This window comes from Ursus arctos, unplaced genomic scaffold (assembly GCF_023065955.2).
Source record: "Ursus arctos isolate Adak ecotype North America unplaced genomic scaffold, UrsArc2.0 scaffold_24, whole genome shotgun sequence".
Classification (NCBI taxonomy): domain Eukaryota; kingdom Metazoa; phylum Chordata; class Mammalia; order Carnivora; family Ursidae; genus Ursus; species Ursus arctos.
In genome coordinates, this window is record NW_026622919.1 from 45,304,393 (window position 1) to 45,329,173 (window position 24,781).

The 24,781-nt window shown below is 52.4% G+C and overlaps 3 protein-coding genes across 12 annotated transcripts in view; 1 reads left to right on the forward strand and 2 right to left on the reverse strand.

The window, feature by feature from the left end:
• Window positions 1–14,679, reverse strand: part of SHPK (sedoheptulokinase) — a 40,735-nt gene extending 26,056 nt beyond the window's left edge. Inside the window, exons 1-3 of one of the 5 annotated variants that reach the window (XM_048223120.2) lie at window positions 14,409–14,679; window positions 5,554–5,699; window positions 611–1,730 (exon numbers count right to left, since the gene is read on the reverse strand). The gene's annotated coding sequence lies outside the window, so the exon portion shown is untranslated. Of the gene's footprint in view, window positions 1–610; window positions 1,731–2,956; window positions 3,612–5,553; window positions 6,249–7,682; window positions 7,769–14,408 lie in introns of those variants that run through there. The other 4 variants (XM_048223118.2, XM_048223125.2, XM_044390736.3 and 1 more) reach the window with 4 other exon arrangements.
• On the forward strand, window positions 92–18,610 carry CTNS (cystinosin, lysosomal cystine transporter). 6 transcript variants are annotated; one of them, XM_057318254.1, is made up of 13 exons: window positions 99–468; window positions 576–667; window positions 1,660–1,703; window positions 3,116–3,195; window positions 7,532–7,610; window positions 8,982–9,066; window positions 12,306–12,409; window positions 12,515–12,646; window positions 13,397–13,496; window positions 13,589–13,708; window positions 14,751–14,921; window positions 16,801–16,918; window positions 17,204–18,610. In XM_057318254.1, the coding sequence occupies exons 4-13, from the start codon at window positions 3,135–3,137 to the stop codon at window positions 17,335–17,337; spliced, it is 1,104 nt and encodes a 367-aa protein (XP_057174237.1). In that variant the 5' UTR covers window positions 99–468; window positions 576–667; window positions 1,660–1,703; window positions 3,116–3,134; the 3' UTR covers window positions 17,338–18,610. The 6 variants fall into 6 exon arrangements, with proteins under 6 accessions (XP_048079090.1, XP_048079099.1, XP_057174237.1 ...); XM_048223142.2 differs by having other exon boundaries at window positions 97–667; window positions 17,133–18,610; XM_048223140.2 differs by having other exon boundaries at window positions 99–667.
• A 395-nt stretch (window positions 18,611–19,005) lies between these two features.
• Window positions 19,006–24,696, reverse strand: TAX1BP3 (Tax1 binding protein 3). The gene is made up of 4 exons (XM_026517900.4): window positions 24,472–24,696; window positions 21,356–21,475; window positions 20,888–20,965; window positions 19,006–20,576 (listed from the first exon to the last, which is right to left on the reverse strand). The coding sequence occupies exons 1-4, from the start codon at window positions 24,508–24,510 to the stop codon at window positions 20,439–20,441; spliced, it is 375 nt and encodes a 124-aa protein (XP_026373685.1). The 5' UTR covers window positions 24,511–24,696; the 3' UTR covers window positions 19,006–20,438.
• Window positions 24,697–24,781: the final 85 nt, after the last annotated feature.

The following is a 24,781-nucleotide window of genomic DNA, read 5'->3' on the forward strand; positions in this document are numbered from 1 at the left end:
GCGGAGCCCCGCGCCACCCCCGCGGCGGGCCCTGGCTATAGGCGGAGAGACGGCGGAAGGCAGGACCTAGAGGGCCCGCTTCCGCAAGGCCGCAGGTCTAGGACGGTGGAGAGTTTCCCCGGCCTCGCTCATCGTGACAGCGCAGGGTTCGCCGACAGGCACTGGGGGCTCCGGGAGCCTCTGTGTCCCTAAAAGTGGTTTAAGCCGCCCACACACTCGAGCCCCATCCCTGCCAAGGCGCCTGGGCCCCTCTGCTCCGCCCCACCCCTGCCCAATTATCGGTCTGAGACTAAACTACAGTTCCCAGAGTGCATCGCACCGAGATCTGCAAGCCGAGAATCAGGTGGCTGGAGTCAGGTGACTTCTGGCCCGCCCTCACCCAAAGTCAGGCTGCCGGGGGTAGCGGGTGCAGTCTGAGACGGATCCAGCGTCCGGTGTGGTCGGTTCGCTGAGCCTAGAGGATCTCAGGTGAGAGTCGGCGCGGCCCCAGTAGCCTCCCCCCATTTACCCGGGGGAACCCCAGAGGGCTTAAGACTGGCACCGTAAGCCGGTTGAGGATCTTGCCGCGCGTCTAGTCCCCCTCCAGCGGCGCCAGGGTTCCATCACCTACCAGCAGTGCCGGCCTCGAGACACCAGACAGCTTCCAGGTTGAAAGACCCGCGTGGTGGTGAGCGGAGGCAGGGGACACCGGGCTGCCGAGGTGGTGTGGGTGGGTCTACACCGGTGCGCGTCCGAGCACCCTCCCCGCCTCCTGGTTAGTTGCCGCGTGAATCTGGGTCGCGGAGTTTGCAGATTACTTTGGAGAGAGAAGATGCTGAAAAGCCCATGCCACGAACACCCGTTGGTGTGCTGAGCAGGGGTCTGGGTTCTGGGGGACTGGGCAGAATGAGACCCCGCTTTGCATTCCGGGGCTTTCAGGCTGGGGGAAGGAAGGACAACTGACTGGGTCCTACACTTTTCAACAGAATTGAGAAAAATAACCACCTGTGCTCTTTATGAGAGCTTGCTATGTGCCCAAGGCAACGGTAGTAATCATTTACAACACTGTTTCTCAACCTTTTTTTCTAACGAACTCCTCCCCACCACCATGAAATTTTAATACCACTGATTAAATCTGTATATGTACTGTGGCCCTTTGGAGGGCCACAAGCCACGTTTTGCATTTCATCTCACTGTCTTTGTTTTCACATTAGGAAATTGAAGCTTGAGAAGGTTAAGCAGCACCCCAAAGTCACACAATTAATAAATGGGGAGCCCAGGTTCAAACCTGTGCAGTCTGTCTGCAGGGCACACATTCTTGCCACTTTCTGTATTCTACAAGAGAAGGGGACTCAAGGAGTTCCAGGTTGTAAAACAGTTGACAGGATTAGGTCAGATCCTTGACAGGAGCTGGAGACCCCTGACCCCAGGTTGCTCCTGGGATGCATGGTTTGGGAGTGGGAGACTTCTTAAAATGGTGTCTGAGTGAGGGCTGGAAGATAGAACTTACACAGGAAGAGGGGCATGCCCGACAGAGTCCATTGTCATGAAATTGTCCATTTCTACCTTGTAGCATTCACAAGACATAGTTTTAGTGTATAGCTATCACTCTGACCTTTTTCTGACATTTTAATCGACTTATCTCTCAATGTCTGTCTGTCCTGGTGTCTTTCCTCCAAGGTATCTCAGCCTCTGGAGCTTGGGGACTTTTGCTGACCAAACATGTGAGTTTCTCAGTCCGCATTCCACTCCTGCAAGATGAGAGGAGCTGGTTAGGCTTGATTCATATCTGATTTCCAGAGGAAAACCCAGACTCTACCCTGAGGGACATTCTGAATCCTAAACTTAAGGACACAGGCAGGTGTGAGGAGCAGAGAGTGGCAAGAGTGAATGGGAGACCCATGGTCATTCCACAGACACAGGAGAGCAATTCCCTGCAGGTCAGGGTACAGAAAGTGGGTGGTAGAGAGCACAGGGATACAGCACCAAAAGCAAGGACTCCAGAGGAGGCCAGAGACAGAGGAGGTCAGTGCCAGCAGGTGGGAAAGATCCTGAGATAAGACCTAACAGATCAAATAAAACTATTTTTATTTGGAGGAAAAAAAAAAAGAAAATGTAATCAATGTGCAGGTATTATTAAAATGGTCTAAATACAAAAAAAAAAAAAAAAAAAAAAAAAAAGACCTAACAGATCAAAGGGACCTGCTTAGGCAGAGAGGCCCCTGGAGAAGATAGGGACAGGCAGAGATGAGGCAGGCTGGAGCAGTCAGGAAGACGTCTTAGAAGGGAGGGGTATATCAGGAGGCTCCTTGAGGCCTTTTGGGAAAACTGAAAGCAGAGAGGTGTTTCCACACAGACCTCTCCTAGCTCTTTCCCCGGGAATCCCCAGAGGCTGTCCAGTAGGAGGGCCTAGGCTCTGTTTGCTAAGGCAGCGTGTACAGACCAAGGTAGAGATACCCATGCTGGCCTGCCCCATCACGACACGTGGTTCACCTGTGTGCATTGGGGTCATAGGTGTTATGTAGTGCATCTCCCTCACTCAACCAGTGAGTTTCCCCTGGGCTAATCTGGGGCTTGTCCCTCACTGGGTCCCCATTATGAGTGATCCCTGCCAGTCCTGGAGAGGTGACACTTGTCAAATGAAAAAGTCGTAACCTGGTATCATTTGGTAGCATTAGCCCCTTAGGCTTTTGTCCCAGGACAAGGAACGAAATTAATTTCCTTAAGGTTCATAGGTTCACAAAGTCAAATATCTGACCACAGTTTGGATAACTTTTTGAAAAAAAGAACCCCCAGCCAATAAAACTGCATTCTTTGTTTTTGTTAACTAGGTTACAAGAAGCAATTGAAGAGGGAAAAATTCAGTGTGTGTCTACTTCCTCAGAGTGGAAGCTTACACAACACACTTAGCCTCTCTGAGCCCATGGCTCCACATATCAAAGAAAGCTATGTTCCACACACCCCACCCCCCAGTCACCTCCAGGCTGGTGATGCAGAGCACATGAGGTCACAGGTGTGAGGCGAAAGTCCTCTATGAACTGTCTGTGCCATGATTCCAGGGGGCATATTGTCCACTTGTTGCTGAGCTGCTCCAACTTTAACCTGAACTGTTCTTGCTGTTTGTTTTTCTTCCTAGTTCTTTGAAATTGAGGAACATGATAAGGAGTTGGCTGATTATTTTTATCCTTCTTCCCCTGAAGCTCATAGAGAAATGTGGTGAGTTTAGAAATGGGTCATCAACTTTGTAAAGAGGGAGATGGTGCAATAGAGTAAGTAGTCTGACCTGTTCGTAGCCAAGGGTTTAGGATTGTCCAGACTGCATGTGTCTGCCGGCTCCTTGGCCAAACAATGACTGGGTGGTGGGGCAGACCCAGGTCTGGGGTTCAGGACTTTCACAAGGATCCAGATGATTCCACAAATAATTGGCCTTCTTCCACGGGGTCCCTATTACCTTTTCTGTACCACCAAAGTCAAACCGCAGAGCTCCAGCAACTCCCTGTTCTGTGGACCTCACAGAGGGAATTACAGGTCCTAGGAGATGCTGCAGAAGCAAATGAGGTGGCCACCTTACTGCACCTGGTTCTTCTGTCAGGTTCGGATACCCGAGGAGTCCGCCCAGCATCCCTTTATAAGATGAAAAAACCTTCTCGTAGAGAGAAACTGAGGAACAGGGTGCAGCAGCCCAAGTGTGGCTAGGGGCGTCACATAACACAGGCTGGTTGTCAAAAAATACCTTGGGGTTTGCGCATCCTTGTGAGGTTTGGCCTTCAGAGCAGGACCCTTAGAGGCCCGCATCATTCTAACAATTCTCCCACTGCCTAAAACATTGCTGAAATTCCTCCCATGAAAAGGATGGAAAGAGTTTAGCACTCCTAGGGCGGCAGGCTGGTTATTTTGATCATCAGCTTGGCTGTTGTCAGAAATCAAATATGTCTTGGGGCACCTGGGTGGCTCAGTCGGTTAAGCGTCTGCCTTCGGCTGAGGTCATGATCCCAGGGTCCTGAGATCAAGCCCCATGTCGGGTACCCTGCTCAGCAGGAAGCCTGCTTCTCCCTCTCCCTCTCTGCTCCCCCTGCTTGTGCTCTCTGTCAAATGAATGAATAAAATCTTTTTTAAAAAATCAAATATATCTTAAAATCCCTGACTAAAGATTTCAAATGAACCTTGTACAAACAATACAAATCCTGCAGAAGGTTCCTGAGAGCCGTACGCAGTGGCCGTACCGGTACAGTCATCGGCCTCCAGAAGGCTCTTCCAGTTTTTTAAACAATCAGTCATGTTACTTTGGAGTCACACCTTGTGGATAAACAATTTCCAAGAAAGGAAAGGTGGTACCATGAAGCCTGGTGTCTCTCAGTATGAATTCTAGAGCCCCACTCCAGACCTGCTGGATCATATTCTCTGGGCCTAAGACCTGGGTGTGTCTCACACCTGCGCTATCAGGCTTTAGATAAAGCCCAGGAAAGAAGAGCGTATCTGGCCACCACCAGCTCAGTTATACAGAGGGGAATCTTTGACCCAGGAGAGGGTAAAAGTCTTCCCCAAAGGCACAGAGTCCCCAAAGGTAAGACCTGCAGGATCCCTGCTCTGTTTTCTTTGCCTCCTTTCCTGAATGTCATTGAAAAAGTGTGATGGAAACACCATAAAATCAAGTGACTAGAATTGGTGTTCTGATCTCATTCTGCCATGCTCGTCTTCTCTTTGCTCTGAGGGCTGGTCATCAAGGACTGTGGATGAGATTACCAGTCTCTGACTTCTCTGGGTGGAATCTTGAGGCACTGCCACCTAGTGGCAAGAACCGGGGTCTTGGCCCAGACAGGGCTGGGTTTGAATCCCACCTCCGCAATTTCTGAGCTGTGTGGGGAAGGAACTTTCCCTCATGGGATTGTTTCCTTATATCCGAATTGGGAATGATAATACCCAGCTCTCACTGTTACAATAATTGGAGAATAGGTTAACAGTGTAGCAGAGTGGGTGGGGTGGGGAGCACAGTGGGAGGTGCCAGTAAATAATCCTTAAAAAAAAAAAAAAGACCCTTCCTTAGGGGAAACTTCAGGTGGTTTCACTAAGACTTATTTGGTAATTTTCTGATGTGGTACCAGAGACTGTTGCCCCAGGGCAAACTTTAAAATGTGCTTTCCCTAGACATGATGCCGGGTTAACTGTCTTCCATCTTGGGCTTAAAAATGTCCTACAGTGTTTACGTGATGATGAGAACAGTCACCCAGTTATTTAGCGCTCAGGCCACATGTGAAGTGTGTCACAAACACTATCACACTGTATTTTCACAGCGCCATGTGAAATACATAGTACCATTGTCCCCATTTTACAGGTGAGGAAATAGAGGCCCATATAGAGGTTAAGAACAAGGAAGGAAGCAAGGAAGTGACAAAGCCAGGATGGACTGTGTGACTTCAGAGCCCAGTCTCTCAGCTACTAAGTGCCACTGTCTTCAGTGGCTCTAAGTGAGGGGAAAGTAAATGTTCCCTGATCTGGTTCTCAGGAGCTCACAGCCTCCTCTTGTAAAGTGCAAAGAATATGGAAGAGCAAAGTTCCTGCGGCTCTCTCACTCACCATGACGACAGCCCAGCAGAACCTTCGGGCTCCAGAGGTTATGGGTTGCCCCAGAGGTGTGGGGGGCTGCCTGGCGTCACTTTCAGTATCTCTGTCCTGGGCACTGTCTCGTCGATGGTTTTGCTTCCCTGGTGTGGTCCTTAACTCTAGGTAGAAAGTAACGTTAGGGATCTTAAGTCCTACTGCCCCCCAGCTGTGCAAGCCCAGAACAAACCCTCAGGTTGCTGTCAGAGTGTGAAGAAGAAGGGGCAGAGTTGCCAAAGCTGCCTCCAGGCCCTAAGGCTACACATAAGGGAGGGGTCATCCTACTCAGCTCTGTGAGGCTTGGCCTCTGCTGGGGCCAGCATGGGGACATACCAGTCAGTAGGACCCAGCCAGGCAGGTTTGAGGAGAGTGTCGAGACTAGAGACCACAGACTGTGGGAGTCTAAGCTTGGAGGCGTGCAGGTGACAGAGCCTGCGTCCCCATTCATGTATGCAGGGTTGTCATGGAGAAGGCGGCCCTCAGAGGCCCCAGGTAGCAGAGCCAGGCCCAGAAGTACAAGTTCCAGGCCAGCCGATTCCTTTGCAGGAGATGAGGTTACTATTCTTGGAGATGTTCAGGCAGAGGAAGAGTAACTTCCAGGTAGGAGTAATGAAAAAGGGGGTCAGACAGTGAAGGTTTTATCAGGGAACTTTTAAGTTCCCTTCCAATCTGAACACCTAAAACTTCAGATTTCAGTTCTTTTTTTTTTTTTTTTTTAAAGATCTTATTTATTTATTTGACAGGATAGAGACAGCCAGTGAGAGAGGGAACACAAGCAGGGGGAGTGGGAGAGGAAGAAGCAGGCTCCCAGCGGAGGATCCTGATGTGGGGCTCGATCCCACAACACCAGGATCACGCCCTGAGCCGAAGGCAGAACCTTACCTCTGTGCCACCCAGACGCCCCCAGATTTCAGTTCTTTATCCTTACCCTAGACGGAACTGGGGAGAGAGAAACCTGGGCCCTGCCTGCAGCCGCTCCCCCTACAAGGACCATCTTAATCGAGTTGAGCTCCTTTCCCCTGTGGGCTCCCTTCCTGCCTAGTCTAGCTTCATGACCACTCCTCAGTCCTTGCATAACCCTGAAGGTCCTGAGCTAAGGAGAGTGAAGTGGACAGATGCCTGGGGCTTTGAGTACACCTGGGAGTAGGGTGGGGTGGGAGTGTGGGCTGCCCAAAGAACACAGGAAGAGGTCAGGGAGAGGCTAACTCACTCTGGTTCTATGGCCAAGCTGCTCTGGGGTATTTGGCCTCCCAAACCTGCTTCCTCCCTCACTCCCAAGGCCTATTTGTCTATCTTATCCTGCATTAACACCTTAATGGCAAGAAGAAATCCCTGATAGTGAGACTGTGGTATTCACCATTTTCCCCCCACTTCCCAGCATAGTCAGTCTCAGGAAGGGGATCAGTAAGTGAATGGGTTTGGCTATGTTAGTACAGAGCCCAAAGGGGTTCTTTAGAAACAGGATAGCTGGGTCCTGTGTGTCTCTGAGAGTACAGGAAGGGGCTGGACCAGTTCTGCAGGGCCATTTTAGTTCCATGAACAGAGGAGACCCCTGTGCTTTCCCATCTGAAAAGGTGGTTCAGGTACACATTTTTCAGTCCCAGATTGATGCTTGAATTCCTGTGTGACAATTTTTGGGCTCCACTGTTCTAAAACTATCTCTGGGTAACTCAGCCTCAGAGCCTCTCAGTGTGGGGAAGAAGAAACTATGGTGTTTCCTGTTTAGGCCTGGGTCTACCTCTCCCTCCGGCAGCAGAAGGGGAAAGAGCATAATGAAGGCTCAGGTTTCCAAGCCCATCACCTATTCTCTTAGGACCGCCATGTCTTCTAGAAGATGGAGATTGTCATGAGTCAGAACTCATGAGTTCAGATGGTGGGGATCTTCATCCCAGTTTTTCCTTGTGAGCCTAAGTTATCTGACCTAATAATTTGTCATTGATTTGGGTCCTTCCAGAGTCGACAGCCAACCTCACTGTTCCTCCCACTGTGAAGCTGGAAAATGGAAGCTCAGCCAACATCAGCATCACCCTTCAGTAAGTTCCCAGTCCCAGCTCTGTCATCAGCCCAGTTCATTCACCCCACCACCAGGCCATGTGATACCTGACCTGTGTGATCCTTTGCCTCTTCACTTTAAGACAAGCCAGAGAACCCTAGGGCCAGTGGATATTCCGTATGGTATTATCAAGTCCCTTATCTCCTGAGAAAATAAAATAAGCTTTAAGAAAAGAAAAGAAAAAAAAAAAAAGACAAGCCTGAGAAAGAGAGGTGATAGCAGGTGGTCTGCAGACTCAGGTCCTAGAATCTCTCTACTCCCGGCCACTGAATCCTTGTTTCTGGTCAGAGGAGGAGGAAGGGGGCTTCCCCCTAGAAATATGAACCTTTTCCCCAGTTGAGAGATGGCCTTGAGGGACCAGCCTTGAGGGACCAGCCTTGAGGGACCAGTTGATGCCAGACCTCAGAGTGGTCCCTTCCAAGGCACTAAGTATTTGATGAGAGCTCTGAAGGTCAGGGGGCAAGGAGCTGAGCTGTTCAGCAGCACCTCTGAGATCCCTTCTAAAAGCAGAAGTGACCTTGTTGGGTAGATCCTATTCATGGCGACACTCCCGAATGGCCTTGTCTGAGAGTCTTACTGGATAACCTCTGCTGGCTCAGGTCTGAGGTGCTGACCTAGTGCAGACTGCCAGAGAGCCTGCCTCCTTCTCCCTATCCTTCACTGCTTCTCCCTACTGTTGCCTCCCAGCCATGAAGATTCCCCAAGATGTAGAGCCCGGTCCTTTTCTCTTTACCCTTCTTCCTTTTCTTCGTCTCTCCTGGGAAGTCTGATCTCAATAGCAACCTGCATTCCATCCCAGCTCCTGCCATCCCTCTACATGGACACCTTATAAATCTGACAGGCCATCCCCTCACCACATCGCCCCTCTCCAGAATCCTTGAGTGGCTTTCCATGGCCTTCCAAATTAACTCCAGGTCTGTACATTCACACTTGAGGTCACCACCAGCTACTTCCATCAGACATGTCTTCTGGCTTTCTGGGGACACACCAGTCCCCACTCAGACCCAAGACCTTGAAGGCCTTCTCTACCAGAGCAGATAGCATGGTCCTGTTGGCCTCTGGACACCTCATTTGGCAGTCACCACCCATTCCCCACCTTCTCATGTTCTCACCTGGCCCCTGTGGGCCTCTTATCTCCCGATACAGATGGAAAGCTCCTAGGAGCAAGGACCCCACCTCTACCACTCAGAACCTAGCACATAGGACTTTTAGCCTTAATTGCTTGAGAAGTGACAGACCCAAAATCCCTAATTGCTTGAGCAGTGACAGGCCCGATGTGAAATCCAGAGGGTTGTTTGAGATCTCACAGTGTCCAGTTTCTCAGCAGTAATCAGACTCTTATCCTCCACAGGCACCCATTAAATGCAACCTTGGTGATCACTTTTCAAATCACATTTCGTTCAAAAAATGTTACTATCCTTGAGCTCCCTAATGAAGTAAGTAATGAATTTTAACTGCTGCGTCACAAAATACTTTTTAAGTAAGTGCTTTTAGAAATAGGCCACCTTGTTTTTATACTGTGGGCTGCTCCTGATCTATCGTTCTAAAAATCCCTGATTTTGGCTTTGTTCATCTCTTTGAGGATGGGTATTTTATGTCATGTAGATGGGATGAGGAAGGCGTAGTAAGAAATTTGAGGCAAAAATGGTTCTGGGAACGTAGAAGAAATTCTTAATAAGATGGCTTTCTAAAACTTGGCTGCTTAGAGGGCATTGGCAGACCAGCAGTACTGCCCCTGCTTGAAAATCTTTTAGAAATGCAGTATCGTGGGCCCCATCCCAAACCTACTGATGCAAAACGTGCATATGAGCGAGATCCCCAGATGATTGAGGCCCACACTGAAGTTTGCAGAGCACTCTTCTGAGATCCATTGAGTGAGTGTTCTTTCCAAAAACCAGTGCCAAATGCTGTCTAATGGTAACTATTCATAGCCCATATGCATTTATCTGTTAATATACACACTGTTTCTACCTTACCAACATTTGAGCCAATTACCAATTGACTACATGAAAAATATCAGTAGGGAAGGCAATAATGTAAATAAACAAGAATTTTTAAAAAAAGGGGTGCCTGGGTGGCACAGCGGTTAAGCGTCTGCCTTCGGCTCAGGGCGTGATCCCGGCGTTCTGGGATCGAGCCCCACATCAGGCTTTTCCGCTACGAGCCTGCTTCTTTCTCTCCCATTCCCCCTGCTTGTGTTCCCTCTCTTGCTGGCTGTCTCTATCTCTGTCGAATAAATAAATAAAATCTTTAAAAAAAAAAAAAAAAGAATTAAAAAAAATAGACAAGATAAATGTAAGGATAACTATTCAGCATGTCACAAGGCCCTTTGTGGTTGTAGAAATGGGCTGCAGGTTGGCACTGAGGCCCATGGCAAGAAAACAGTACTGAAGCCTGTGATCAGATAAGGGGTGTCAAGCCAGAGGGCCTTGTGTGGGAGGGCAGTCCTCTCTCACCCTCTGGTGAGCACCACACCTCATTAGAGCCCTTTCTCACAACTTTCCCCCTGCCCTAGGGCATGAAGCCTGCTGCAAGGTTCTTATAGCAGACTGTGGCACCCAGCTGAGGTCTGGTCCCATCCACAGACCAAATTTAGTATGACGAATAACGCTGATCACCTAATTTAGGGCCAGTAAAAGTCAAACATAATCTTAAGCAAAAGAAGCCTGACACGGAAAAAAGCCTACGCTGTACACTTCCTACGAAGCGCAAACAAAGACAAGGCCATCTGTGGTGTCGGTCAGCATAGCAGTTCCCCTTGGGGATCGGGTGTGACTAGAAAGGAGCAGAACAGGGCTTTGGAGTGCTGGAAGTGTTCCATTTCTTGACCTGTGTGTTTGATCTCAGTTTGTGGTGGTTCCTTCATCAAGCTGCGATGTGTGTACTTTTCTGCACATATGTTACAATTCAATTTTATATAAATTTAATGGTGGATAACATTGTATGTCAACTATAATTTTAAAAAATTATATGGTGGGAGTCAAATCCAATTATAAAATGATCTGTATGGGCGCCAGCCCACTTTCCAGGGGCCAACCTATATGGTCCCTCGCCATCCAGCTCTAACCGCTCCTATCTACTCCCTGTGCCTTTGGAAACCACTGACTACAACTTGGGGGTCAGGCATCCTAGGCGCCTGACCCATGAGCCTCGGATAAGGTACTCCACCCAACACATCGCAGCTTCCTCATTTGGTGACATAAGGTTAGTAATGTCTACTTGACAGGTTGTGAGAATTAAAAGCAATAGCAAGTATAAAATGTGTAGAATTGTATCTGGCATGTAGAAAGAAAGCAGTCTGTAAAAAATAGTGATACGTTTCGCTGTAGACCTAAAACTGTTCTTAAAGTTTATTGGGGCACCTGGGTGGCTCAGTCAGCTCAGTGTCTGACTCTTGATTTCAGCTCAGGTCATGATCTCAGGGCTGTAAGATCAAGCCCCAAGTCAAGCTCCGCGCTGAGTGTGGAGCCTACTTAAGATTCTTTCTCTCCTTCTCCCTCTGCCCCTCCCCACTTGCGTACTCTCTCTCTCTAAAAAAATTAATCAATTAAAAATAAAGCTTAATAATTAAAAAAAGATAGTGACAGTTAACGATTTCCTTCTGCCTTGTATCAGTTGATTTCCAGTTCACCAATTTTCTTCCTGCCTAGTTCCTAAAGGGACTTAGTGGCCACTTACAAATATACAAACAACACTGACAAAAAAACTTGTTAAAAATAAGAAAAAGTAGCCAAGAGTAGTACACGTCATGAGGATGTAGCTTGCAAGAGGTGGGCCGTGACTCGGACTCTGGGCTTTGCAGCAGCCACTTATACCATTTCACTTGTTCTGCCAAAGCCCCCTGATTTCCGGTGCTAAAAACAAAAAGACAGTCCTTCCAGGGTCCTCCTAAAGAAGCCACTGAATTCTAATGGCTGCATCCTCACAAAGCCTTGGTATGGTGGAGGTCTGGAGCCCAGAGCGATATCCAAGGAACAAAGAGGGGGAGGCAGTTGGTTCAGGGAAGGTATCACTCTGCTCCCAGCCACACTTGGGAGATTTGAGAATGCCGGGAGGTGACTGGGAGATCAGATATTGCAGGCAGGCCTCCAAGTACTGTTTCTTGGAGCAGAGCTTTTGATAAGTACTGGGCAGAACGGAGGGTAAGAATGTTCTCCCTGACAGGTGTCTGTGGTGTGCACCTCTTCTCTTTTGTCACTTGGCAGCCGCACTGGGCATGGGGCAGACATCGTTTTGGGTGTTAAGGAGCCTTTCATTATAACAGAAGTAGAAGTAATAGCAGTCAGTATTTCTGGACATTATGCCTTTCATAGCAACCTTTTAAGGTAGACACTTCTGTTATCCCCTTGTACAGGTGAGCAATCTGAGGTCAGAGCTTGAATAACTTGCCTGAGATCACATGGTTAGTAAGAGAAGAGCTATTCCACCTTCTCTGGTAGTTGAGGTAGGGGAGAGCCTGAGGACAGGGCTGTTGTTCTGCTCAGAACATCTGAGACACAGGTATGGGGGAGGGGGAGGTGGTTGGTCCAACGTTTCTCCCTCTTATTAGTAAGCTCTTGAAAGGCAGGGACCGTGTGTGATCTGCCCCATCAGTCCCTAGCGAGTAACCTGGAGCTGGACACTCGGTGAGATCCTAATAACTGTAGCACCAGATCAAATTCAGTTTTTTTAACAGGTTGTGGTGCCTCCTGGAGTGACAGATTCCTCTTTTCAAGTGATCTCTCAAAATGTTGGACAAGTTACTGTTTATCTGCATGGAAATCATTCCAACCAGACCGGGTAGGCTGACCTCAGCCCACATGGGCCTTAAATGATGAGATGGGAGGCAGGCATCTTTCCTTCAAGCCCAGCCTCAGCTCATCTCAGTCCCCAAATTCTTTCTAGCCCGAGGATCCGCTTCTTGGTCATCCACAGCAACGTCGTGAGCATCGTAAACCAGGTGATTGGCTGGATTTACTTTGTGGCCTGGTCCATCTCCTTCTACCCTCAGGTGGTCACCAACTGGAGGCGGAAAAGGTAACCTGCCCAGCTTTATGCGAAGTCACTGGAGGCTAGTAAGATGGGAGGCATTCCAGAGAGGCTGTGGGCAGCATGGGTTCAGACTTTCCTCCTCTGCTCTTCTCTCTTCTTGCCCTTTCTAGAAAGTGTCCAGTGTGAAAGCTCCAAGAGCCTGTGGCAGGACTTGCAGCTCTGGGCATTTGGTCTGTGACCCAGTTCAGCTCCTCCCTGTGAAAGCAACAAAATGGGGCTTTTCAGGGAAGTGGAGAATGGGCAGGGTTCGGGGAGTCCACCAGATCTGCTCTGTTCTTGGTCCATCCAGCCCTGGAGGAATTAGTGTCAAGTCTTGCTGCAATGCCCGAGCTGGGTCCTTCAGCCTTGGAGGTTAAGCCGCCCCACCCTGACTTTAAAGAGAAAGTGGGCCTGGAGTTGTGTCTCTCCTGTAGTCACCCCGCCAAATGGGCCTCATAGCGGGATGCAGAACAGGGAGCCAGGGAAGAAGATGCTTCCTCTCTGGAGGAGGCCTCCAAGACTTCCCTCTGGGGCCAGGACTTGAAGAGGCAGGAGACAAGGGAGGGAGGGAGGAAGGAAACTGGTTCCCAAGAGGGTAGCTTTGATTGGGGTGTGCAGAGGGACCTGAGTTCTTGGGAGAGACTGTTCTTGGGAGAGCTGGGCCCTCCTCCCCATGTGTTGGGAGCTCTGTTCCCTCCCTTCCCCCCAGTCTCACCCTTTGCCCTACTTTGTCTCTTCATTGCTCCCATGCCACAGTGTCATTGGTCTAAGCTTTGATTTCGTGGCCCTGAACCTGACAGGCTTCGTGGCCTACAGCGTGTTCAACATTGGTCTCCTCTGGGTGCCCTACATCAAGGTATGGCACTGCCTGCCCGCTGCAGCCCAGCCCAAGCTGTTTGGTAGCCTGGCTGCACCTTACCCCCAAGCTTCTCCCAACCCCTCAACCAGGAGCAGTTTTTCTTCAAATACCCCAATGGAGTGAACCCCGTGGACAGTAATGACGTCTTCTTCAGTCTGCACGCAGTTGCCCTCACCCTGGTTGTCATGGTGCAGTGCTTCCTCTATGAGGTGAGAGAGAGCTGGTGCCCACCCCACATCAAGCTGCCTAGGCCGACACCCACCATCACCACCTGTCAGCCGTACCTCCCATTTTACAGAAGACACAGAGACTCAGCATCTACCTACTGAGGCTGAGATAACAGACCCAGCCCTGTGCTGGGTACAGGGAACACCCATGAACCCGAGGTCTAGGGTGAGGGACACAGAGAGGCAGTGATGACCCAGCAGGTTGAGAGCTGAGCAGGAGGAGTGGCTCACGGAGGCCCTGACACAGCCAGGGAGGCGAGGGGAAGGAGGGCATGAAGGAAGTGGCGCGGAGTGGTGGTCCATAGTATAAGTGATGTTGCCATGGTGATGGGGAAGCAGGCCAGGGTGGGGAAGCAGGCCAGGGTGGGGCAGCCCCAGCTGGAGGGCAGCACTGTGAAGGTCCCGGGGCAGTGAGAGGAACTATGAGCAAATGGGTGTGGCTGGGGCTCGGGGTCCTGGTGAGGGGAGCAGTCTCCTGAGGGGTCTGCAGTGCCAGCTGAGAAGACAGGCCTCAGCTGTATTGCTGGAGGGCTGCTGAGCGTCTCAGCAGGGAAGGCACCATTAGGCCAGTTTTCAGGGGATCACTAATAGGTATGTTTTGTCTCACTTCCTGTGGATACACTGCTTCCCTCAGGGAGCTCCCTCTGCACATGCAAGGTCAGCAGGACTGCTTGGCTCCTACCTTCACGAACTTCCTAGGTTTTCTTCCCCTTTGCTGTGAAGGCCTGCTTTGGGGAAAGGTGGGGGTGAGGGATGGGTTCCGGAGATGGTCAGGCTCCACCTGGACCGTGGAGTGAGGCACAAGCCTCCAGTGTGCTGCAGGCTGCATTCCCAACTCCTGGTGGCCTCCGAGAGGCACCCAGTTCTGCAATGTGGGAACAAGAAGATAACGGACTCGTAAAGTCTAAGAAGGACTGAAATAGAGATGCTGATAGTGACAAGGGTGTGATTAGTACTGGGCTGTCTGTGCCCCCCCCCCCAACCCCTACCACCTACTCCCTTTCCTTTTCTCTGTCATCCTCAGCGAGGCAACCAGCGTGTGTCCTGGCCTGCCATCAGCTTCCTGGTGCTCTCATGGGTCTTCGTGCTCGTCACCCTGATTTTGGCTGCAGTCCGGGTAATCACGTGGCTGCGGTTTCTCTTCTGCTTCTCCTACATCAAGCTCGCGGTGACGCTGGTCAAGTATTTTCCACAGGTACCTCCGGGGCCTTCCTTACTCTTCACGTGGCCATTAGCGTGAGAGGGATGAGATACAGGGCCCAGGGCCCGCTCCCACGGGGCAGCTTCTGGCTGGGGTGAGGAGATGTGAATGGAAAGCTGCAGTGGAAGGCATGAGCCCAGCCGGAGCAGGGCCAGGCGGACAGCTGGCCATAAGCACTGCTGCTCTTCCCTGGAGCCAGGAATCACCTGAGGGTCAGTGGAGACTTCGCTGAGCTCATGCTCCCCTCTGAGAGTCAGGTTGTACAGTTCCGTTGTCTCCATCCCAGTCTTTCCTAAGGACGTCAGTTCTGCCCCCACCCTTGCCCCCCATTGCTACAACTGCTGATCCCAACGAGCAGCAGCAGCATGCTTGGAAGAGATTAAGTGAGAGGAGGTAGCCCAGCACTGCAACCTCTGACCTGTCTCCCATCCAGAGATGTTTTCCTCGGAGGGTCCCATCCAGGGTCCACCTGGGGACCCTCAGCATGCTCCCTCAAGTACTACGTCCTGTTCAGATTCAGAGACTTAAGGGTCCCACACGTCTTCCCCCTTAGCCCAAATGGCCCAGGACGGGGGAGGTGTGAAACAGCTGCCAGTGGCAGGCTCCAGCCCTGAATCTAGGGCCACCTCTAAGTCGCCCCATTTCCCGTGGAGGAGCCTCCTTTCAGTTTCCCCAGTGCAGGGAACCTTGAATTTCATGAGCTCAGGAAGGAGAGCATTTTGGCCAGAGTCGAGGCCCGTCTCCTGCAGGGTGTAGAAACAGATCCAGGCTCTTAAGGATGAGCAGGACTTAATTTTGTGGGCAAGAGAGGAGGGGGCATTCTAGGCTGGGGGCAGCCTGCACAGAGGCACAGGCAGAGGAGTGTGGGAGGCAACAGGAAGCACTGTTGAAGCTAAAAAGGTAGGGCCAGAAACAAATGTATTCTAAAAAATAAAAAAGGTAGGGTCAGGCCTTGGGCGGCAGGGGAAGAAAGCTTCAGAGTGGGCAGGCCCACAGTCCCTGAGTGTGGGAAGGCCTGGGCCTGGTCAACCCAGGAGGCAGAAGCCCCACCTGGAGATGTTAGGCATTGTCCCAACACTGGAGAGGCAGCCACAAGCATGAAAAGAGGGTGGGAGAGGACAAAGAACGGGACTTGACAGGTGGCTGACTGAGAGAAGACCGCTACAGAGGCCCTACCCTTCCTTTTGGCAATAGGGAGGCTGCCCCAGTCAGAGAAGTCCGGAGGGTTCTGCCGTTGGAGGAAGGATGTGGGGCAGTGGCAACAGAAAGTGGGGGAATGTCCAAGTGGACCCACCCACTAGACCTAGGAAGCCTGAGATGGAGTCTCTAGAGCACAGCCAGAGCTGAGGTGGGAGGCAAGTCCACTCTACAGATGGGGAAAACTTAGGTTAGGAGAACTTCAGTAACACTCTCAAGATAACCTCCCTCCAGTGCTGGAGCTGGGATCCCAGACCAGGCAGTTGACTTCCAGCCCGTGTTCATAAGCACAACATGAAGTCCAGGCTGTTTCTCCTTCACTGTAAGTGAGAAGATAAATCAGTTGCTAGAAAACCAGAAAAGGGTTTTGTCCCAGAACAGGGAAGGATAAAGAAGATGGAGAAGCAACGCCTCCTCCTTCTTTGCAGTTGTGAGGTGCAGGGATGAGAGGAGGAGAGCTGTTTGCTGTGCACCCACATGAGACCCCGGGACCCGCCCATACTGTTCCCTCTGCTGGCGGGGACTTGACAGAGCCCAAAGGTCATTGTGTTCCTTGATGCTGAGGCCCAAGCACATGAGTGGGAGGAATTAGAGCTGCTCTTGTTTGGAGTGGCGGTCACAAGGTCTAAGAGGCAGCCACCCAGCCCCCTCACTGCCGTCCTTCTATCTGACCCAGGCCTACATGAACTTTTACTACAAAAGCACCGAGGGCTGGAGCATTGGTAACGTGCTTCTGGACTTCACTGGGGGCAGCTTCAGCCTCCTCCAGATGTTCCTTCAGTCCTACAACAATGGTGAGTCAGCCAGCAGGCTGCCTGCCCGTCTGGTGGGCTGGAGGCACAGGGTGGGGCCCGGCTTCCTGGGATACCTCTCCACCCCACCCCCAGCCCTTTTAGCCTGGGAATCCGACCCAATCCCAGCACCCAAGGTGAGACTCACTAGGGGCCTTTGCAGCTGGAGGATATGTGGTTTCCTGGTTATTGAGGACACCTCCCCACCTCCCCGCAGCCCCACGTGCTCCAGCTGTTTCAGGAGCTGCCAACTTAAAACCAAATTCTGTCCCCTGTGGCTGTTAACAGACCAGTGGACACTGATCTTTGGAGACCCAACCAAGTTTGGACTCGGCGTCTTCTCCGTCTTCTTCGATATTGTCTTCTTCGTTCAGCACTTCTGCTTATACAGAAGGAAACCAGGGTATGACCAACTGAATTAGCACCCAGGGACCCAGCATAAATGGCCCTGGTGCTGTGTCTGCCAGGAAGGCTGGGGCAGAGGCTGGAGCGCAGGGCGGCTCAGTGTGCTGACAGTGTTGGAGAGCTCTCTTCCTCAGGGCCAAACGCCTCACACACAAACCAGCCTGCCTCCAGCCAGGACTCTTCCAGGCTGGGCTGGGGAGGAGCCTCCCTCTGAGACAGACACCAGACTCTGCTCTGAGATGGAAAACCACACCACTGATGGCCCCTCCCGGGCTTTGCCAGCTGGGCTTCTGGCCCTCCTGCATCTTGATGCCGCCGTCTCTATTTTCTTTAAGGCTTCAAGCAGCACACACGGGTTCTGACAGCCGTCCCAGGCAGGATTGGGTGCTGAGCTTGGAGCCGAAGGCCTTGACCTAAGCAACCAGTGTTTCTGGGAGCAGCTTGAAGGACTGACCCCGCAGTTGTGAACCAAGGGTGCTTTGCTGTCACTGCTGTGTTCCCAGAGACCCAAGCAGCCAGGTGGTGTGGCCAGTGGACTCAGAGGTGCTGATGCTGGTGGCAGAGGGGACAGGATTGATTTTGGGGTTAGGCCTTGGGGGGGGGTCCTTTCTCTGAAGGCCACATGCGCTGAGCATTCACCTTCCTGATGCTCGTTCTACATAATTCAACACCCACAACTGTAATCACAGGTGGCCGAGGCTAGGGTCTGGTAAAGAAACTGGATTTCGGAGCCTAGAGGTACCCAACCGCTTGGTTCTGAGCTAGGCTTATGCCCAAACCCTCTGGATCTTTATCACACTACCCCCTTTGGGATTTTTTGGAGGGATGTTTGGAAGCGAGTGGCTTCATTTCTTCACCTTCTGCCTACCTCTGCTTTCCCAGAGTCAGGGACCCTATGTAAGCCCCTTCAACTGCTCCTTATCTTGTGTCCGAGTATAGGATACGTACGCACACACACACACCAATCCGTGCCTTAGAGGCCAGTAAGACCTGCCAAATGGTGAGGGGCTGGCCCCCTTCCTTCACCTACCCCGGACACCTACCTGAGACTCACCCATTTTTTAGCTATTCAGGGGCCTCACTTAAGGACTTGAGACCGCCTCACACAATCCTCATGGGCCCAACCCTTATTCCAAACCTCTTTCCCTCTTCTCCCAGGCAGCTGTCCTTCCTGTGGCAGGAGGGGAGGGTCCCAGAGTGCCTTGTCAGTTCACTCTCAGATTTTTTACTACAAGATTAATGTGAGGTGCCTATATCCTTAATTAAAACCTGATTTGTTTCCTTTCTGCACACTGAGCATTTGCCAGATGTGGGAGGCAGGTGTGCTGGCTTCAGAACCAGTCCTTAGGGCTTAGTGAGACAGCCCTACTCACTTTGTGTAAGGAAACGCATGGGTTGCAAAGTATGCTGATGGCGAGGTGGCTGCGTGCTGACCTGGCCCTTCATCAGGGGAAGCCTCCTGGGTAGTGCAAGATGCCTGCCTGCTCAGGGCCAGGTAGGTCACATGGGTACCGTGTCTCCACAGGGCATGTTGCTCAAGCTGGGGTTGTGAGCGTGGGTTGGATGGGTTAAGGACACTCTCACGGGGGGGCGGAGGGGGGCAGATGTCTTATCTTTCAGATTATTCCTCTATCCAAATATCAAAGAATTTAGGATCTTGTTTCCCTAAAGCAGAGATTGCAGCCTGACCAAGCCCACAGACCTGTTTATTTGGGCCACTCCTTATGTTATTGGGTGCCACACTGCAGAAATAGGAGATTTCAGACTTGAACATTTGAAAAACTGGATTTGGCAGTTGTAGGTGGATCCACGAATGACAGTAATTCCCAGAGCTGGTAGTGCGGCCAGTGCTAGGCCAGGCAGAGGCCCCAGTGATCCAGCTTACCCCCATCTCATCAGATCACAGCCCCTGGAAACGTGGAGTTGCACTCCTGTCTGTGATAAACTGTATGCTCTTAAGAGTCTTAGGGGTAGGTGTTTTTCCGATGAACCTCTTAGTGTCCAGGAGTCCTCTCCCGGGTGGAGCACACGCTGTTACACGGGGGAAGTTAAGAGGTCCCTGCCCCACTTCCAGTGAATGTACTCCCAGATGTTCCCACAGATGTGGCCCTGGCCAAACAGCAACAGGCAGGCCGGGCAACAGCTGGGCTTCGTCTCAGAAGTGGTTGGGGATCAGGCTAGTCAGCCCTACAACCAAAGCTCTAGCCACCATCCACCCCCAGACCCCTACCCCATGCCTCAGCAAAAACCCCTTGTGAATTCCAGCATTGTTTATTTGGGCCCAAGATGTCAGGTATGGGGCAATTTCATACTACCTCATTTCCACAGGAACCAAAGTAACGCTGTTGTTCCCAGATGTGAATTAGTAAGCTAAATTCAAAAGTAGAATTGGCATCTCCAAATAGTAAGGTAAAAATGCTTGCGTATCAAAGTTGTGATTAAAAAAATATAAAGTTAAACCCATAGAAGGAAATGGCAATCCTGAGAACTGCCCTGAAATGTCAGCCTCAGACTTCATCTAAATCTTGTAAGCAGGTAAACCCTGAGGAGGCCAGCGCCCCTCAGAGGAGTTGGGGGGGGGGGGGTGGCAATGGGGTGAACTGTGAGCCTGCCTGGCTTCCATTCGGGCCAACCTCTGTAGTGCCTCTGGCAGTGTGTCAAGCCCCTGCTGGGGAAGGCAGGAAAAAAACATGGGGTACAGTCACTGCAGAGCTGAGACACAGCGCAAGGCCAAGCCCTGCAGCCAGGGCTCTGTGGGAAAGGCTGGCCCCAACCGGCATTTCCCAGCTTTGTGGTGGCTCTGAAAAAGTGGGGGGCCTCCTGCCCATCTGGGCACTGCTAAGGCCATGCAGCAAGGTCTGGGGGCCAAGCCTGTGGTCACTACAGACCAACAGTTCTCAGTGTCTGAAGATGAGAGCTGGTCCCAGAGTCTTGAGCCAGTGATGGGAGGTGGGGAAGGAAGGCTGGGTCAGGTCCCAGGGACAGGCCTCTGGGACCAGCTCTGGCCCTTCTGAGCTGGGGCCCAGTACTCAGCAGAAGCCAGGACGAGGGGCAGACAGAGCGTGGGAGCGGTGTCACTGTAGGCAGGCAGGCACGAGTCAGGGGCCACGGCGGGCTGCTAGGACAGCATGGACCGCTGCACTGCCTTCTGCAGCGACTGCCGTGTCACCAGCAGGCGCACCACCTCCTCCGAGCGCTTGGTGAGCCGCTTCCGGGCTTGGTCGTGCGTGACCATGGTCATGTCCCAGCCATTCACCTGGCCCAAGGAGAAAATAGAGCCTACCTCAGTTCTCTGCCCTCCGGGATCTGGAAGCAGGATGGGCTTTGGGGTCCTGGGTCACCCAAGCAGGCTCCCAAGCTGATGTCTCTGGGCTAGGGGATGCCAAGTACCACAAGTTAAGGCACACAGAGGAGAGTCAGCTCCCTCTGGGAGCAAGACCAGCATATGCTCCAGTTTCAGCTTCAGTGAGTGTGCCAGGTGCCCCAGGAGGCAAGGGCAGCCCCTAACCCAAGTGCTTCAGACCCTGTGGCCCAAGCCTTGTTTTCCTCCTTTGGGACATGTGTTACCTGCATAATCTTGTCTCCAATCTGCAGCCCGGCAATTTCAGCAGGGCCTCCTTCAGATACTCGTGTGACATAAATGCCCTGGAAAGAGACAGCTCAGGTCAAGCCCCAGTGTCACTGGACTGGCCCCTTATGCAGAGAGCAAAGCTCAGCATGGCAAACTACCAGCCATCCAGCTGACTGCACCAAGTCTGCCCCCAGTACAAGCTGTGCCAAGACAGGGCTGCCCCACCACGCTCTGGCCCAGCTGCTGGCCTCTTCCTGTTCCTCCTGGGCTCTGTCTGAGTGAGTCTTCCTAGACCTGGGAGGTCTACTCCTCACCCCCATCCCTACTTATCATTTCTTAAACCTTCTTAAGGACTGTTTGGAAGACAGAGTTCTGCTCCTTCCATGAAGGCCCTGGAAGCAGAGACCCACCATCTCAGGCCTTTGTCCCCAGTGGAAAGGTCCCAGGACCCTGGTCCCCCTCACCTTGTCTGTCTTATCTTCTGAGAACGGATTCTGGGAGGGATCCTGGTCAATTCCACCTCCAATGCTGAAGCCCAGTATTAAGTTCTCACCTTGACGCAGCTTGTGAATTTCAACTCTTTGCTGGCAAAGGAAAAAATGAGTTGGGGGCAGGTGGGTGTGTGGACAATGAATCTGGTCTGTGTCCAGCAGCAGCCTCAGGCTGCTGGGCCAGCTCAGAGCCATGCCAAGGGGTGGAGCCCAGGGCCCTCTGCAGGATTCCAGCTGGTCACTACCCTGGGAGACTGGGGGGGTGGGGGTGGGGAGATTGAGACTCAGAACTCAGCCACAACAACCCACCTACGCAACTTTCTGTCCTAGCTTCTGTCCCCTTGCTGTTAGTCTCAGGCACCAGCCTTAGTCAACATGTACTCTAAGTCCCTCCTGGTCCAAGAGCCAGGATGCTGTGGCTGCTATAGATGGGGGGCCTGTGTCCCAGGGGAGGGACCACACAGGGCAGAAGGGGTCTGGCCCTGAAAAAAAAAAAATGCAGGTACCTTGCTGAGGCAGCTCATTGCTGAGCCAACCCTGTCAAGGGCCAGACTAGAGATGCTCCAGAAAAGCAGAGAAGTTCAAACTTGCACAGAAAGGAGAGGAAGGGCTGTCCTGGCCAAGGGACAGGAGCAGAGGCTTAAAGGTGCTATGGATACATGTCCATGAGATAAGTGTACACTATAGGACTGGAACTGGGAGGTGAGGTGAGGTGAGGCTGGGGCCAGGTCAGAAAGAATGTGGAATGCGGGCCCAAGAGGCTGGCCCTGAGGGAGGGGGTTTCTCCATAAGCCCCAGACCGTGCTCTTGTGCAGTGTACGAGGCAGAAGAGGGTTCCCGAGCTCTCCCACCATACTCTGGGACTGTGGTCCCCAAACCGCTAGGCTCCTTTCAAAGCCCTCAGCAGGCACCCTCCAATCACCACAGCGTAGGGGCTAGACCAGATCACCCCACCCCAAAAGTGGAGTTTTAACAGGAAGAAGGAAAAAAACCAAAGTGACTTGATCTGGACCTGAAGAGCTTCAAACCAGGCCTTGAAAGGAATGACAGGAGTTTGGACACCTGACTTTGATTCTGGGCCCACTAGAGCTGTCAGGAGTTCAGGAATAAGGTTGGTCATGGTCAGATTTGATGCTAGAATGACCACTTGGGCAGTCAGGAGGGGAATGGATATCTTCCAGTGGTGGGATGTGGAGGCCAGGTAACATGACTACTTGGAAAGTGAGATCAACAGACTTGAGGACTGCTTGTGGTGGAGAGGAGTCAAGGGAAGCACTCAGCCAAGTGGCCTGGCTGAACACAAAAATCTCTCAGCTGGGAACACTGAAGGAGAAGCATTTTGGAGTGCCAGGAGCCACCCAGGCAAGTGTCCAGAAGGCAAACGGACCTATGGAGCCAGAGTTCAGAGGAGAAGCCAAAATGGTTTTAACATTCCCAAAATATTAACTACATGGGATAAGGCAGAGACTAGGGAGGAAGCCTCCCCTACCCCATCCCCAATCCAAAACAAGACGGAGAGGCCAGGCCCCACCCATCACATTCAGACACGTTCCTAGTGTTAACAAGAATTGGGAGGGCACGGTCTTAACAGTTCTGAGGAAGGCCCAAGGTCCTGCCAGGACAGAAGAGAGGGGAAGCAGGAAGTGTGACCCCTGAAGCCCACTAGACCTAAGTCCTTGTGCCCAAAAGTGTGAACTCCTCCAGGCCTGTTCCACCTCTTCCAACACACACCTTTGCATACCTCTGACCCTCAAGATTAGAAGGGACACCCTTGGGCTGGAAGACAAGGCCCTGTCACTGACTTACTAGATGAGATCAGGCAGGTTACTGCCCTTTTCTTGTGCCGTCCCTACACACCCCCCCCCCTTTTTTTTTTCCCCTATCTAAGAAGCAAACCTGGTTTTCTCTTTGAAGCAGCTAGGGATCTAGAAAAGCAAGGTTGGTGCAGTCAAGGTGAAGCGTAGGACAGCTGTCCGCAGGTCCAGAAATATTTCTTACTAGCTCAGGCCAGAGCTGGTTCTCTAAGCCCAACCTCACATGCCACTTTACTCAGTGGCTTCACACCCTGTCAGCGCCTGACTCCCCTGCACACCCATCTGAGATACTGCTGCCAGTCCCGTGGCCTCAGGTCTGGGCCTTCCATCTGACCCAATGCCCGCCCAGCAGGCATTTCTTCTCAGAGATCTGGGTTCTTCCTGAGGGCTTCCTTTAGGGCTGGATGTGAACAGACCTCTCTCTGGAACTCAGTTTCCCCACCTCTGCCTCGGAGTTTGCCTCCAGGCCCCATTCAGCTTTGGCACTGGCGTCTGAGTCTAACGTCCCATTCTCTCTTCTTCCCTTTGCCTATTCTAACAGCATTTGGTTCCCCAGATAAGCCCATGAGGCGAGCCAGGGGCCTGCGCTAGCCCCAAAGGGTCTGGCCTCTTCAGGCCCCCAAGTGCCAGGCGGGGAACGGGAAACGTGGACTTTGCCCCAAGGGCTGGGGAGCCAGTAAAAGTTTGGAGCAGGAGCGAGCCAGCGGCGTGCGCCTTCACTCTGGAGCGGGCGGCGCTAGGTCCGAGCAAGCAAGGCTGGACGGGAGGGATAAGGGACTGCTATTAAGGCCCCGGCCACCTCCACCCCACAAATCTCCCTCTGGGCGGCGGCGGCGTCTCCTGCAGGGGAGGAAGCACTTCCTCATTCCAGAGGCTGCGACTCACGGACGTCGGGGCTGGCGCCAGCCCCCCACAGCTGCCCAGCTGGGGACTCGGGCCCTGGAAGGGGGCGCTCTCCCGATACACAAACAGCTGGGGACCTTCTCCTCAGTCCTTCCCGCCCCTGCCAGCTGGATGGAGTCCAACGAGGCGGCGGTCGTGCGCGGGGTCTGGTCGCGATTCAGGGTGTTCCGGGGGCGCCTGGGTCCCAGCCATCTCTGTTACCTGGCTGGGGAAGACCGCGGTCCCGCTGGGACAGAGCCGGGATCGGAGCCCTGGCCGCCGGTTTGCAACAGCCCTGGGTTCAACGCTTCGTCAACCTGTTTGGGGTGTCAGTCTTCCTATCTGCAAAGTGGGAGCAAGCCAAGACCAAGAGGAGCCCGCGAGCGCACTCACCACCACGGCGGTGACCGGCTGGCCCGGGATGTAGGACATCTCGACCCCAATCTGGAAACCAGGCGCAGCTCAGTGAAGCCCGCAGCGAAAATCCCAGCAGCCGCGCCCTCCCTGGTTAACAAAGGCACCCCGACTCGGGCCGCCCCTTCATGAATAGTTAACAAAGCCCCAGCCAGTCACCGGTCGCAGCTCTGTTCGGCTTTCGGAAGTCCCGGTGCGTGCGTAGAAAGGCCGGGAGGGGAGGGAGCGTAGTAAAGCGCAAGGGGAGGGCGCCCGCGGCGCACGCGTCAGGGGGCGGGAGCGAGGTTTT